This window comes from Coregonus clupeaformis, chromosome 1 (genome assembly GCF_020615455.1).
Source record: "Coregonus clupeaformis isolate EN_2021a chromosome 1, ASM2061545v1, whole genome shotgun sequence".
Classification (NCBI taxonomy): Eukaryota; Metazoa; Chordata; class Actinopteri; order Salmoniformes; family Salmonidae; genus Coregonus; species Coregonus clupeaformis.
This window is the reverse complement of record NC_059192.1, coordinates 56,188,926-56,205,221: the sequence shown is the minus strand read 5'-3', so window position 1 is coordinate 56,205,221 and position 16,296 is coordinate 56,188,926. Positions and strand designations below refer to the sequence as shown.

Here is a 16,296-nt window from a genome sequence, read left to right as displayed (position 1 = left end):
AATAGACATTTCTATAACTATGTGGGTGTCATTGTGCAGCAATGTACAGTAATGGGTAAGTAGAGTGCAGGGCAGAAGGGTTGTGATCACTAGTGTAACAGACGGCGTTTGCTGTGTGAGGGCGAGGCAGGCCGAAAGGACCGGACAACTCCTATCAAGCAGGGCTCACATGTGGGTGCACTAGGAGAATCTCCATAGCCTGCATGTATTTATAGAGGCCAAGTTATATTGAGATCATTGCAAATGTTGGGCTTAACTCTCCTGCAGCCGCAGCTGAATCACATGGAATATTCAACATATCAAACGTAAGGGTAAAGAGGACACAGCCTCGACAGACAAGTAAAGCCCTGTTGGGATAAATGACAATTGGTTACAGGGTTCAGTGTACTGTAGAGGATGTGGGGAAGAACAGTGGAACAGTGACACCCACTGATGGAGGTGACTCCAGTGTGTCCGTTTTGTCCCTTTGCAACCCTGTGCGAGTTCAATTCTTAAATTGGTTGCATTGGTGCGAGCTGCAAATTCTAGCTTGTTACTTCACTAAAAATTTTGGGGCGGCTAAAAAACATTATTTGGTCAAACAGTAGCCTAAAGTGCATTATTTTTCTTATCCCTGCATGAAAGTGTCTGCCCTGCCCCTGTGCCCTTTCTCCCTTTGTGCTCGGAGTAGGCTTGTGGAAGACCAGATGGAAAGAAATGCGTTCTGATCAGGGCTGTGGTGGTCATGACATTGTCAGCCGGTTATTGTCATTCAAATAACTACCGGTCCTACGGTAATTGACCATTAATTAACATAAACACATTTAACATCTCTGGCTTCCACGCATAACCTACAAGTCACTGATGCGGACCTTTGGAACATCTACATAAAAAAAAAAAAAAAGTATAATAAATCAATTTAATATAGCTTACACCATTACAATAAATCATTTATTTTAAGCAGGTCTAAAGAAACATAATATGAAAATGTTGCCAATTTCAGAAGAACAGAATAACATATTCTGAGTACTACTTAGTGTATTATTTAGTATATGTAAAAACCAGTGCTTAACTTGTAAATCGGGAGTTGCCGGAACAAAGTGAGCTCGAGAAGGGGGTGACCTGGGGAGCTCGAGAGAGAAAAAATAAAACACCTTTTATAATAAAGCATTGCATGCATATCATCGCATTAGCGTAGTGGCATTGAGCAGTAGAGTTGAGGCACTTACAGAAGTTGCACACATGGGAAATATTTTAGTAGCCTAGGATCCCGGAAGAATTTGTCCTTTTTATAAACGCATTTCATGCAATTCTAAGTCATTTTACATGACTGGAGACTGGCAGAATTGTTTTTTATACCGCACAAATTATTGAAATGACAGGCTACTTTTGACACTGAAACTGTGAATATGAGATCAATAAAAACGACCTTGTCTTGAATCCATCAATAGCCTAGGCCTAGGTGTGTGGAGAGACATATTGTAGACTACAATATATTTTTTTATTTTATTTTCTATTTTTTTATTTTTTCACCTTTATTTAACCAGGTAAGCCAGTTGAGAACAAGTTCTCATTTACAACTGCGACCTGGCAAAGATAAAGCAAAGCAGTTGCTTTAATATGAGGAGAAAATGATAGCCCTAAAAATGCTTCCAGTTTCACTGACTCACCCAATGATGCACAGCTCACTCGCCGGTGATGGCCGATGCGTTTGTGCCAAAAGCCTATTTCACTCGTTTTAATTTGTAAAACAATATTTGGAAGTTGCTAAAATATTTTGGTATCCTACAGCATATGGATTAGTCTTCTCTTTTCAGCCGGATTAATTTGCTTTCCAACCTGTGTTTTCCCGCGATTGTATTTGAAATATTGCGAAAGGCCTCTTTTGTCTGCATGCTGTTCACTGACAGATTTCCTGTGCGTTTCCGACTGTAGGCTATGCCTTATTGGGCTACACACAATCCACAGCTAGGCTATTATTTTACAGAAGCTATTGATCCTCTGCGGCAAAATTATAGGCCTTCTCATGGTGTAGTAGGCTATTCTGAATTATTTCATTTCTTATGAACAGAAAGCAGTAATACTATAATTTTGGCAAATTTATTTCCATTTATAAGCCCAGTCATTGCGCAATCGTGTGCGAAAACAGTTTTGACTGACTACTATATAATAAAAGCGGATTCCAGCTTTCTCGTCCTGCTATATTTATTGCTCAATTCTTAAAAATTAAGCATATTAATCCGCTTTACAAACAGTGTAGCCTACCTGGCATATTAAAAAAGTAACTGCACGTAACCTCCATTCGCAATTCAAGTGCAGGGTATGGATGACTTTTTTGTGGGCCATTTGCTAATCAAAAATAATTCCACACATTCAGTATATTAGTAAACCATATGTAAAGACCAGATTAAATACAGAATACTGCATCATCATATATGGTCACTCTGTAGGAAACCAGGCACCGCCCATCACCTGGCCAATACCATCCTTACGGTGAAGCATGTTGGTGGCAGCATCATGCTGTGGGCATGTTTTTCAGCGGCAGGGACTGGGAGACTAGTCAGGATCAAGTGAAAGATGAACGGAACAAAGTACAGAGAGATCCTTGATTGAAACCTGCTTCAGAGCGCTCAGGACCTCGGACTGGGGCAAAGCTTCACCTTCCACAGCACAACGACCCTAAGCACACAGCCAAGACAACGCAGGAGTGGCTTCGGGACAAGTCTCTGAATGTCCTTGATTGTCCCAGCCAGAGCCCGGACTTGAACCTGATCGAACATCTCTGGAGAGACCTGAAAATAGCTGTGCAGTGACGCTCCCCATCCAACCTGACAGAGCTTGAGAGAATCTGCAGAGAATGGGAGAAACTCCCCAAATACAGTGTGCCAAGCTTGTATCGTCAAACCCAATAAGACTCAAGGCTGTAATCGCTGCCAAAGGTGCTTCAACAAAGTACTGAGTAAAGGGTCTGGATATTTATGAAATTTCATATTTCTGTTTTCTATAAACCTGTTTTTGCTTTGACCTTATAGGGTATTGTGTATAGATTGATGAAATAAATATAGAGAGCCAATAGAAAGCTGATGGGATCTTTTTAATAGAGGTCATCAAAACTATTTTCTCATGCAATTGCATTGCCTATAGAAATGTTGCGCAATAGGAACACATTTTATTTAATGCATCAATCAGCTATGAGGAGCTGGCTCTTGCTGTGCAACAGGTGATCCTATTCCGCTCAAAATCTGAAAGCCAGGGCTCTCATGAAGCGTTTGATTTGATTGCATTTGCACTGATGTCAGAGTGATTAGAGGGACAATAGAGTACCAAGTACCGGCCATTAGCAAGTTTGGTAGGCTACTAATGACCATCAGAGGCATCAGAGCGCAGTTTTGGAGAAGCCTAGTTACCATTACTCAACGGTCGCATGGAATTTGACTGCGGTCATTACTCCTGACTGCCGGTGTGGCGGTAATACAGTCACCGTAACAGCCCTAGTTCTGACTGCAACCCAAAATGAAATCGTAGGGGAAAACTTTTTTCAAAGCAACAACTGTTGTGACTGTTGGAGAGAGAAAATTCAAAGCTTTCTGTAGGAATTTAATGTATTTCTCAACTCTCATTATTGACTGTTTGAGCACCGTTTTTAACCGAAGTATCTGGTAGCCTTTACAGAGCGGAGCGCAGGAAGCGCTAGGGCAGGGCGATATGGCCAAACTATCATATCACGGTATTTCATGTTTTTAAATAATACAAATTCTAAATGTCCTTTATGAGTACAGCGTGACCCTTGGGGTCTTTCTCCATTCTGATTGTTTTAAACTAATTTGAGATCATTTCCACACTGCCACGTAGGGCTGCACAATACTGGCAATAAATGTAGGCCATATTTTTAACCAAATGTTGCAATTGCGATTTGACTTGCGATTTAGATCAAAACACTTGGGTGAAATGTTGGAATCATGGAAATAGATGGATTATTATAATTCTATAGTTTGAATATAATAGTGGGCACTTTGAATACAGTGTTGTTTGACATGACAATTAATTAAACCAAAGTGTTGGTCAGTGTTTCCTAGTGGACCCTATAATCTTTGGCTACATTACATTTCAATTTTTCAATTTTAGTCATTTAGCAGACGCTCTTATCCAGAGCGACTTACAGGAGCAATTAGGGTTAAGTGCCTTGCTCAAGGGCACAGACAGATTTTTCACCTAGTCGGCTCGGGGATTAGAACCAGCGACCTTTCGGTTACTGGCACTACGCTCTTAACCACTAAGCTACCTGCCGCCCAATTCTGGAGCCCTATTTTGAGAGTGAAATATAGCAAAAATATGGCAATTGTAACCCCAAAATTCTTGACAATCACTGGTTTAGATTAAACAAAAAATGTTTTATCATACCATCTCAGTAGCACTGTGAATGACTTTATAAGATGATTGCTAAATGTTCTCTTAGCTACTTCATGTAGGTAACATTCATGCTTTGCCTAATCCTCTTTGGTTTAGAAGATACTGTTGCACAAACAACATGCTGATTTAGGCTTACACCATCACTGGTATCAGGCTCTATAGCTAGCTACGTTTGCTCTGACAGTACTTTTATTAGCTAGCTAGCCAGCTAACTAGGAATTAGCATTAGCGGCTAACACGAGTTAGACAACTTGCTAAGAAAATAAACTAGCTGTTTGCAGATGTAAGAAACACAAACTAAGTGTAATTAGATAACACTTGTGGATTTATATTGAGACGCAAAGTGGAAACAGCATCGTTGTCGTCAACATTGTTGCATACGCTGCATTGACCATGCAGACTGAAAGCAAGTGTCTCGTGGTCAAGCAACAACAAATGCGCTCCTTGAGTGACATGGGGCGGGGTTAGGTCTGTTTGGAAAGCAGCATGGAGAGAGAGAGCAGAGAGATGACTCAAGTAGCAGAGTAAATTATAAAAATGGATGTTAAATACCGTTATAGAAGGTCAAGTAAACCAGTCTGTGCATCAATACCGGTATATCGTAAAATAGAGTATACCACCCAGCCCTAGGAAGCGCGCATCTGCCATTTGCGGTGAATGCATAGCCCTATACAGACATTATTGGGCATGCTGCAAGGTTTAGGACATGACATTTACTATTAGCATAACCAATTACATGGCTAACTAGCAACAATCTAGCTAATGCATTTTGAGTTTCCACTTCCTCAGATGGTGAATTGGTCACAAATGAATTAGCCTATGTGATAGCCTATTTGTAGCTTACACACAAAATATATAAGCAAATCAATCTCTATTGAATAAAAGACATCCGCAATTCTGGAGCCCTATTTTGAGGGTAAAATATAGCAAAAATATGGCAATTGTAACTCCAAAATTATTGACAATCACTGGTTTAGATTAAACAACATTTCTTGAATCATACCATCTCAGTAGCACTGTGAATTACTTTATAAGATGCTTGCTCATTGTTTTCTATTTTGTGACGCCGCAAACAATTTTGGTGCGACCAAATCAACAGAAAATGTGAGTGGCTACAGTGCCACCAGGGGGAAAAGTTTGTCTGGAGCCCTGCTTAACCCATACACTCGTGTGCAAATTAAAGATTGTTAAAGCTCAAATCCGTATTTAGGGAAACAGTGCCATTTTTGTTTTGTTGATGAAACAGAGCAGAGGAACGTCAGGCAGAGTGGTTGCAGTACATATTCTGCTGTTCTATTGCGCGTGCAAGGTTTATAAAAAAAATAAAAAATGGTGTTTGGTGTTTGCAGTAACCTCTGTTGTAATATCCCAAACGGACGTGGCAGTTTCACCTAATAAGGATTTTAGTTTTTAAACTACTGAAAAATATGTCTCTGGATTAAAAATGTCATAAGCATGTACAGTGTGGAAAAAAAGTATTTAGTCAGCCACCAATTGTGCAAGTTCTCCCACTTAAAAAGATGAGGCCTGTAATTTTCATCATATGTACACGTCAACTATGATAGACAAAATGAGAAAGAAAAACCCAGAAAATCACATTGTAGGATTTTTTATGAATTTATTTGCAAATTATGGTGGAAAATAAGTATTTGGTCAATAACAAAAGTTTCTCAATACTTTGTTATATACCCTTTGTTGGCAATGACACAGGTCAAACGTTTTCTGTAAGTCTTCACAAGGTTTTCACATACTGTTGCTGGTATTTTGGCCCATTCCTCCATGCAGATCTCCTCTAGAGCAGTGATGTTTTGGGGCTGTCGCTGGGCAACACAGACTTTCAACTCCCTCCAAAGATTTTCTATGGGGTTGAGATCTGGAGACTGGCTAGGCCACTCCAGGACCTTGAAATGCTTCTTACGAAGCCACTCCTTCGTTGCCCGGGCAGTGTGTTTGGGATCATTGTCATGCTGAAAGACCCAGCCACGTTTCATCTTCAATGCCCTTGCTGATGGAAGGAGGTTTTCACTCAAAATCTCACGATACATGGCCCCATTCATTCTTTCCTTTACACGGATCAGTCGTCCTGGTCCCTTTGCAGAAAAACAGCCCCAAAGCATGATGTTTCCACCCCCATGCTTCACAGTGGGTATGGTGTTCTTTGGATGCAACTCAGCATTCTTTGTCCTCCAAACACGACGAGTTGAGTTTTTATCAAAAAATTCTATTTTGGTTTCATCTGACCATATGACATTCTCCCAATCCTCTTCTGGATCATCCAAATGCACTCTAGCAAAATTCAGACGTGCCTGGACATGTACTGGCTTAAGCAGGGGGACACGTCTGGATTTGAGTCCCTGGCGGCGTAGTGTGTTACTGATGGTAGGCTTTGTTACTTTGGTCCCAGCTCTCTGCAGGTCATTCACTAGGTCCCCCCGTGTGGTTCTGGGATTTTTGCTCACCGTTCTTGTGATAATTTTGACCCCACGGGGTGAGATCTTGCGTGGAGCCCCAGATCGAAGGAGATTATCAGTGGTCTTGTATGTCTTCCATTTCCTAATAATTGCTCCCACAGTTGATTTCTTCAAACCAAGCTGCTTACCTATTGCAGATTCAGTCTTCCCAGCCTGGTGCAGGTCTACAATTTTGTTTCTGGTGTCCTTTGACAGCTCTTTGGTCTTGGCCATAGTGGAGTTTGGAGTGTGACTGTTTGAGGTTGTGGACAGGTGTTTTTTATACTGATAACAACTTCAAACAGGTGCCATTAATACAGGTAACAAGTGGAGGACAGAGTAGCCTCTTAAAGAAGAAGTTACAGGTCTGTGAGAGCCAGAAATCTTGCTTGTTTGTAAGTGACCAAATACTTATTTTCCACCATAATTTGCAAAAAAATTTATAAAAAATCCTACAATGTGAATTTCTGGCATTTTTTCTCTCAATTTGTCTGGCATAGTTGACGTGTACCTATGATGAAAATTACAGGCCTCTCATCTTTTTAAGTGGGAGAACTTGCACAATTGGTGGCTGACTAAATACTTTTTTCCCCCCACTGTATATGTCTATCAACTTCAACGTCATATCTCAACAAAAAAATTGTTCATTGCACATCTTAACTCCTACCTGTGACTGACATTCTAAAGCCTGCATGCAACATAAGCCGTGGGATTTTTCACTTTAACCACTGGCAAAAGAGAACACCCTTTTTGTACATTTCATGTGTCACGGTGTCAGAAATAGAAAGCTGAACAGTTCTAATTGGATACCCTGTCTCCTTCGTTTCTAGCAGAACTTATTTGAGCGCAAATCATTTTAAAACTGGTCTTAAAGATTTGACACACACCACTGACGGCTCTGGTGAGAAAGGTGACGATTTGACTCACTTAAACTGTATCTCATTTCTGCATAGTGCAGGCACACAAACACAATACTATGGCAATATCTGTAAATGCGATTAACACATTTGCCAAGATCAAATGTAACTGGGCCAAAATTATAATGTAACTAGCAAGAACATGATAACCATTACAAAAATAAAGTATCTATGTAAGATAGGCGCAATATCAACCAAATTCCAGCTACGGCCATAAAATTCAAGGTCTAGGTTTTAGGAACACAATACATTGCATTAATTCATCAAACCCAGCAGCGATTTTATGTATTTGCATAATGCCAATCTACTTCCCTGTGGCCTTCAGCATATGAGCCCGTCTATACGTACAGGAACATAATAATTTCCATGAATGCCTCAACCTCATTAGGAAACAAATGCAGGCCATTCTATACCACAAAGTTTCAAGTTTTAATGTCACGTGCACAAGCAGTGAAATGCCTTTCTTGCAAGGGCCAAACCCAACAATTCAGTAATCAATATAGCACTAAAAATAACAGAAGGTAGAACAAACACACAACAAATTAAAATGAGAACATGAGAAAGTAAGACGATATATACAGGGTCTGTTCCAATACCATATTTACAATGTGCAGGGATACTGGAGTAATAAGAGGTAGATATGTATAGCGGTAAGGTGACTAGGCATCAGGATATATAATAAACAGAGTAGCAGCAGCGTAAATGATGATTGAATGAGTGTGCGCGCGCGTGTAGCGTCAGTATAAATGTATGTGTGTTGGAGTGTCAGTGTGCGTGAGTATGTAGAGTCCTGTGAGTGTGGATAGAGACCAAAAATGTAAATAACATACAAGGATAAACTCAGTCCGTGTAGCCATTCTGTTAGGCTTGTGTGGCTGGAGTCTAACGATTTTTCGGGCCTTCCTTTCATGCTGCATGATATAATGTCCTGGATGGCAGGGAGCTACAACCTGGGTTACAACCTCCGCCTCTGGTCCTACTGGCAAAATCATTGCACTCTGACTAAGTGTTTAAAAAGCTCCCGGGGTAGTTACAGCAAGCTACTCTAAAAACCGGGCATTTCAGGCATGCCTTTTCGCTCTGCCGTTTTCAGCGGTCCTGCCTTTAGTAAGGCCCTATAAAATCTGTTTTAATTCATGCCTGATTACGTTTAGTTTTTCCCCAAAATTCCATTTTTTCAGTTTTCCGTTTTTCCAGTAAATTAAAGTAAATTGGATGTTTTAAGTCCACAACAACGCTTAAACCACACCAAGAGACCACTTTTGAGGTCTGGGAAAAAAAAGCTAAACTATTTTGATTTTGGGGTGCAGTTATCCTTTATTTCAAGTGCGCACCAGCAAGAGACTTGTTTGGTTAGCGATGTTTCGGTAGTGCTCATGTGATTGCAGAGTTTGCAAAACAAATGGCCACTGGACTGATGCAAATAATCACGATATCATTCTGGCAGGTAGGCATAGGCTACTTTGTAGTTAACATTTAATTGAGAAGGTTTTTGGGAAAGCCTTTCCATCGCTACCAGAAGACATATGCATCATCGCTAACGGCTACACAAAGTGTAGACATGCGCACACACGACAGGGGCATTCCTGTGCAGTTTCAGAACGTTGCAGGAAAATACCCTTCACTGTTGCATTTTGTTAATGTCTTCTGATTAACTTGGGCAAATTAATGCAATTTCTAATAAGTGCAATACATTTACTTGATTACCTACAATACATTTTGAATATTGTTGAACTCTGTTTTAATGTCTGGATTCCATCCTCAACGCAGATTTTTTCTAGGGCCCTACTCTAGCCAACTCCACGGCTGGGAGCACCAGAAAAAGAGTGAGAGTAGATGCGGAGAGACTGGAAAAGAGAAAAAGAGAGGAGCGGGAAAGAGAGAGCGAATGATATGGGAAGTGTTAGGGTGGGTAAGAGCAGAGAAGAAAGTGCAAGAAAGAAAGGGTGCTATTGAAAGGCGGTGGGTTAGAGAGGAGTACTCGCAGGCAGCATTGCTGATTCAAGATCACTGGTGCTTTAAGGATTGTTCCCAGAACTCTTATCCTGCATTACATAACTGCAAAAAGCCCATATTGCTTTAAGACACCATGCCAAAACCGATAAAACGTTACAGCAATATGGTTTCTCTACATTTTAATACTATATAGCCTACCACAACACAGACTATGGGAAAATGTGCTCAGTCACACAAGTAGGCTAACTGAACAAATTCCTCAGTAAACCGTCACAGGTATCGCCAGTTCATTAGGGTAAACACCTACCACACCATAGATTTACATTTACATTTACATTTTAGTAATTTAGCAGACGCTCTTATCCAGAGCGACTTACAGGAGCAATTAGGGTTAAGTGCCTTGCTTAAGGGCACATCGACAGATTTTTCACCTAGTCGGCTCGGGGATTAGAACCAGCGACCTTTCGGTTACTGGCACAACGCTCTTACCCACTAAGCTACCTGCCGCCCCAAATAAAAAAGGAGTGTACAGGCCATTACAGTCCCACGATTGTTGATTAAAAAAATAATAATAATACAAACTCATGTATATTTATGACTGCTAGAAATTTTAACAATCACCGCACAATTACCGCATACAAAAGTAATCACTGCAATATTAACGCATAAAACTGTCAGGTCGTAGCATTACAAAAAGAGAGCATTTAACCAATTAACTTTTACTGCATCAAATGTATGGTTCAGTCAAGCCAAACTTTCCCCCCCGTCAGCGCATGTGACAAAATGGACACAATCATCCCAAATTGCCATTCAAAATGTCTGAATTAATGCAGCAATAGAGCACTTTTGGCCGCAAATATCACAAGACACTGAAATACTGGACTGCCATTAGCCTCTGAACTATACTGAACAAAAATATAAACGCAACATGCAACAATCTCAAAGATTTTACTGAGTTACAGTTCATATAAGGAAATCAGTCAATTTAAATATTTTCATTAGGCCCTAATCCATGGATTTCACGTGACTAGGAATACGGGCTGTATCACCGCCTGGTACGGCAACTGCACCGCCCGCAACCGCAAGGCTCTCTAGAGGGTGGTGCGGTCTGCACAATGCATTACCGGGGGCAAACTACCCACCCTCCAGGACACCTACAGCACCCGATGTCACAGGAAGGCCAAAAAGATAATCAAGGACATCAACCACCCGAGCCACTGCCTGTTCACCCTGCTATCATCGAGAAGGCGAGGTGAGTACAGGTGCATCAAAGCTGGGACCGAGACTGAAAAACAGCTTCTATCTCAAGGCCATCAGACTGTTAAACAGCCATCACTAGCACATTAGAGGCTGCTGCCTATAGACATAGACTATAAATCACTAGCCACTTTAATAATGTTTACATATCTTGCATTACTCATCTCATATGTATATACTGTATTCTATACTATTCTACTGTATCTTAGTCCATGCCGCTCTAACGTCGCTCGTCCACATATGTATATACTCTTAATTCCTTACTTAGATTTCTGTGTATTGGGTATATGTTGTGAAATTGTTAGATATTACTTGTTAGATATTCCTGCACTGTCAGAGCTAGAAGCACAAGCATTTCGCTACACCCGCAATAACATCTGCTAAACACGTGTATGTGACCAATAAAATTTGATTTGAGATATGCATCGGCTGGTCACAGTTACCCTTAAAAAGAAAAGTAGGGGCGTGGATAAAAAAAAGTCAGTATCTGATGTGACCACCATTTGCCTCATGCAGCACAACACATCTCCTTTGCATAGAGTGGATCATGCTGTTGATTGTGGCCTGTGGAATGTTGTCCCACTCCTCTTCAATGACTGTGCGAAGTTGCTGGATATTGGCGGGAACTGGAACAAGCGGTTGTACACGTTGATCCAGAGCATCCCAAACATGCTCAATGGGTGATGTCTGGTGAATATGCAGGCCATGGAAGAACTGGGACATTTTCAGCTTCCTGGAATTGTGTACAGATCCTTGCAACATAAAGCTGTGCAGTATCATGCTGAAACATGAGGTGATGGCAGCGGATGAATGGCATGGTAATGGGCCTCAGGATCTCGTCACGGTATCGCTGTGCATTCAAATTGCCATCGATAAAATGCAATTGTGTTCGTTGTCCGTAGCTTATGCCTGCCCATACCATAACCCTACTGCCACCATGGGGCACTCTGTTCACAATGATGACATCAGCAAATACACGCCATACACGTGGTCTGTGGTTGTGAGACTGGTTGGACATACTGCCAAATTATCTAAAAAGATGTTGGAGGTGGCTTACGGTAGTGAAATGAACATTAGATTATCTGGCAACAGCTCTGGTGGACATTCCTGCAGTCAGCATGCCAATTGCACGCTCCCTCAAAACTTGAGACATCTGTGGCATTGTGTTGTGACAAAACTGCTCATTTTAGAGTGGCATTTTATTGTCCCCAGGACAAGGCGCACCTGTATAATGATCATGCTGTTTAATCAGCTTCTTGATATGCCACACCTGTCAGGTGGATGGATTATCTTGGCAAAGGAGAAATGCTCACTAAAACAGATGTAAACAAATTTGTGCACAAAATTTGAGATAAATAAGCCTTGTGCATATGGAACATTTCTGGGATCTTTTATTTCAGCTCATGAAACATGGGACCAACACTTTACATGTTGCATTTTTGTTCAGCATAAGTTGTTCTGAATCAACATGTCCAATGCAAATATTAAATTGCACAAAAATCTTCTCCAAATAAATATTGTGCACGTTATCCATATCAACATAGAAAACTATGAAATGAATGCAATACTTCAGTCATTTGACCAGGGTTCAATCCCCGTGTCCACCCTTCCGACAGTCTCTCCCCCATTTGCCTATCTCCCCTTCTGATTTCCAACCTGAACTCAAGTGTCAAAACACATTAAAAAAACAACCAGGTAGAAGATGTCACAACTTGACCTTTGCTGTCAGCTTGTAAGACAGGCTTCAGTCATTGCTCCGGCATTTTCCTCCGCAAAGGTATTTTACCATACCGAGCAGATTCTAAGCACACACCCGTGCAGTGCACTCCCTTGAACTAGTCTTCAATATCAGGGCCAGGTTTGAGATGTGCTGCAAGGGACTACCAACCTCACCACCGCAATACTATGGGTTAACGAAATGGATATAGGCCTAGATCACAAACATCACATGACAGAATATATGTGCATGTTCTGAAGTTAACATCTAGAAATTATTAGTGTGAATGTGGGGCGCCAGGTAGCCTAGCAGTTAGAGGTGAGCCAGCAACCGGAGTGTTTCCAATTTGGATTCCGGGGCCGACTGGAAAAATATTTTGTGAAGTGAGCTGGCAACTGGAGGTTTGCTGGTATCAAATCCTATATGCCATTGCCTACCGTTGTGCCCTTGAGCATGGCACTTAACCCCCCACAACAGCCCCCCGCACCGCTCCAAAACCTGTATATGTAGGTGTGTATTTCGGAGGGGGTTGGGTTAATTGCCTAAGATCTTCTCAATTAAAATAATGTCAGGCAGTGCTGTATCAGTGTGAATGTGATATTTGCAAGCAAAAATGCCTGATTTTGCTACAGCAATTGGGTTAAAAGCAGAAGTCAAATTTCAGTTGAACCTTGTGTGCAACTGACCAATAAAGTGAAATCTTATCTTATATATTTGGACAAAGTTAATTGTTATTTATTGGAAAAATAGATATAAAAAATGTGGCATAATGAATGAATAATTTGCATAAAGATAACGTCAAACGCATTGAGGCTCTTTTGGAATTAGCTAGTGTTTTTCAAATATTTTTTTACCAAGGTTGTCAGATAAATTACCTTTACCCTAATTTAGATCACATTTGACAACTAGCTAGCAGCACAAGCTGCATGATTGACCAATTCATGAGACCATATTTTGTTTCTTTCAATCTGGATAGCAGGACATTTGAACAGTGCATTGCACGGTCTTAAACAATCAATTGATTGCTTCCCAACATGTCCAATAATTAAATCCATGATCAAATTGGCCTCTGGGCCAAAGGGCCAGAACTGTCAGGCTGCGTTTACACAAGTAGCCAAAATCTGATCTATTGCCCATAATTGGGCAAAATATCAAAATTGGGCTGCCTGTGTAAATGCAGCTTCGACACGTTGGCAAACCAAGTATGCAATTGATTAGCTGGCCAATAGCTAGGTTAGCTATTTAGTTGGATGCCTCATAGCTAGATAAGAAAACATTGATAACGCAGCCAACCAGCTTCCCTGCACGGTCAAATAAGAAGCCACGTTTTACTGTAGCAAGCTACAGTAGCTACCTAATGGCAAAGTAGTCATCTCTAGAGATGGACAATTTGCAGCCAATTAAATTGTGTAATATTGACTGGCTGCTAATCTGAACCTAGCTCTTGAAAACCCTTCTCCATATGTAGGGTTTTCAGGGGTTGCATTCGGCCACGGTTGGCTCCATGTGAACTACAATTCCGACAGTTTTAACGTTTAGAAACATCAATAATCACTTTCTAAACAGTTTTCGAAATATGCTGATATGCCCCTTAGCTTTCATGTGAGCGAAAAAATATACACTTACTGTAGCAGTTTTGCACAGATCCATACACTACCTGTGCCTCCAGTTAAGCTTGCACACTAGACAGCTAATTCGAACAGGTGGCCGCCTATGTCTTCCATCTGTCTAATGTAAATAAGTGCTGTTACATGGAGATATGGTTGTGTGGTAACACTACCCTTATAAAGTTGTGTAGTAATTTAACCTTTTGTTTTTTGGAAATTATTTATCGCAGATATGAAAGATACGTTCCTTATCATTCCAAAAACGGTACCGAAAGCGATAGATGTTAACTTTCAGACCGAGCGTCGAGGCTCTTAACAAAACTCACCCGGTAAAGAAGCTCCTGAATAGGCGCTAAGTAGTTCGCTTCTATGAATGGGGTAACCTGAACCTAGTTAGCTAACTAGCTAGCTAAATTGGTCAAATAATGTGTTGGCTAATGGCTACTCGTTACACAACTTAGCTAGCTAACGTTAACTGATAATGACAACTAACTGCTAACTAACTAGTTGGTAGGACTAGCTAGCTAACCAGTTTGGGTAACTACCTACTGGATGTCATACTTGCTGCTGACATTTCTGCGTGCTCATTTGACAGATCCACACCACCTTTCAAACATGCTTTCTATTCTGTTTTATAAATAAGCTAGCAAACATTAGCCAGCTAGCTACCTTAACGTTAGTTAGCAATCATCGACTTTCAATTGACAACAGTAACGTTATGTATACTGTATGATAAACTAACGTTAACGTTAGTTAAGAAAAGGATACAAGTTAAGTCCAAGTCGAACCCATCCTCCTGGTATCTCCTTTTGTTCCGGCTGACCATTTCTTTTATTATCGCAGCCATTGTAGCTAACTAGCAAGTGACAGGAGTCTCTGTGGGTTTCAAATTATGAAAAGTTAGCTAGTTATCGTTGCTTTTGCTTCGGCTTGCAATGGCTTTGCCTCTCGATCGCCCTTTGCCCTTTTGATTTTGCAGCTCCTTCCTCGCAGTGAGACAGGCTTCAAAGCTAGCAGTGCTCGTTGTCGTGAGTAGGATTAACGCGTTAGCTAGCTAGAATGGCTTCTTCTCTGGATCATAGAGACTGGCCTTGTTCTGCTCCTCCGCACAGGCCCAACTTTCCCAATCCTGGAATTTGTCTTGCAACTCCCCCCTGAAAAATACATACAATTCTCCTCCCGCCTAACCATAAGGTATAAGAGACGGTCCGAACCTCTTGATCTACCGAAGCCGCAGTGAGAGAACTCTCCGGCGCTCGCTCGAATTTGAAGACCAGCCCTCGGAAAGCCCAGCAGTAGCTAGCTACCATATCCACTCAGACTTAGCTAGCCATCTAGTTAGCAGCAATAGCTACCCACTTAAAAAAAAAAAAAAACTCCTAGCGAATCAACATCTTCGTCGATTAATTGCCAAAATACACGCGAAAAAGTGACAGGCTCCACCGTGCATTTATATTGGCTATACAAAGACCAAATATCTGCACAGATTCGTTTGACAGATACGTCCAGGTAATCATCTTCTTTTCGTGTTTCTCTTAAGCTTCCATCATGGCTTCCAACGGAGGGGGGGAAACAATTATGTAGAGGAGGATAGGTTTAAAATATATATCCTACCGCCGCACATATATAGTTCTAGAAATAATGAAAAAAACTGTTTATTTCAATTAAATAAATATATTTTGAATTCTCAGAATAGCTATTTCATTGCATAAGATTTACGGTGTACGTTTTTCTGATTTACGTTTTTTGTAGTCGGCTAGCTAGTTATTTTGTTGGCAGCGGAAGGACACAATCAGAGCACACGCAAGTCTCTCCTCTGTCAAAGTGATCACGTGTTTTTGTAATTAGGGAAGTTTCCAACGTCATTTTTTCGCTTCTAGTTTACCTTATAGAATTTATCCATGGGGCCAATTGAGTCCTTGCATTGACTGGGGGGAGTCTGTGTGTGTGTGACTAGAGTGGGGTGTGGACGTGGGGGTGTCTGTCAGTTGTATTCCTCAGAC

At 41.0% G+C, this 16,296-nt stretch overlaps 1 protein-coding gene across 4 annotated transcripts in view; it reads right to left on the bottom strand.

Annotated features, from left to right (window-relative positions):
- The window catches only part of LOC121570941 (phosphatidylinositol 3,4,5-trisphosphate 3-phosphatase and dual-specificity protein phosphatase PTEN-like), a 30,923-nt gene extending 15,071 nt beyond the window's left edge, over positions 1-15,852 (bottom strand). For 2 of the 4 annotated variants that reach the window (XM_041882217.2, XM_041882218.2), the window contains exon 1: positions 15,062-15,852. In XM_041882217.2, the coding sequence (XP_041738151.2) occupies positions 15,062-15,140 (79 nt within the window). In that variant the 5' untranslated portion in view covers positions 15,141-15,852. Of the gene's footprint in view, positions 1-1,052; positions 1,395-15,061 lie in introns of those variants that run through there. The other 2 variants (XM_045221959.1, XM_045221949.1) reach the window with 2 other exon arrangements.
- Positions 15,853-16,296: the final 444 nt, after the last annotated feature.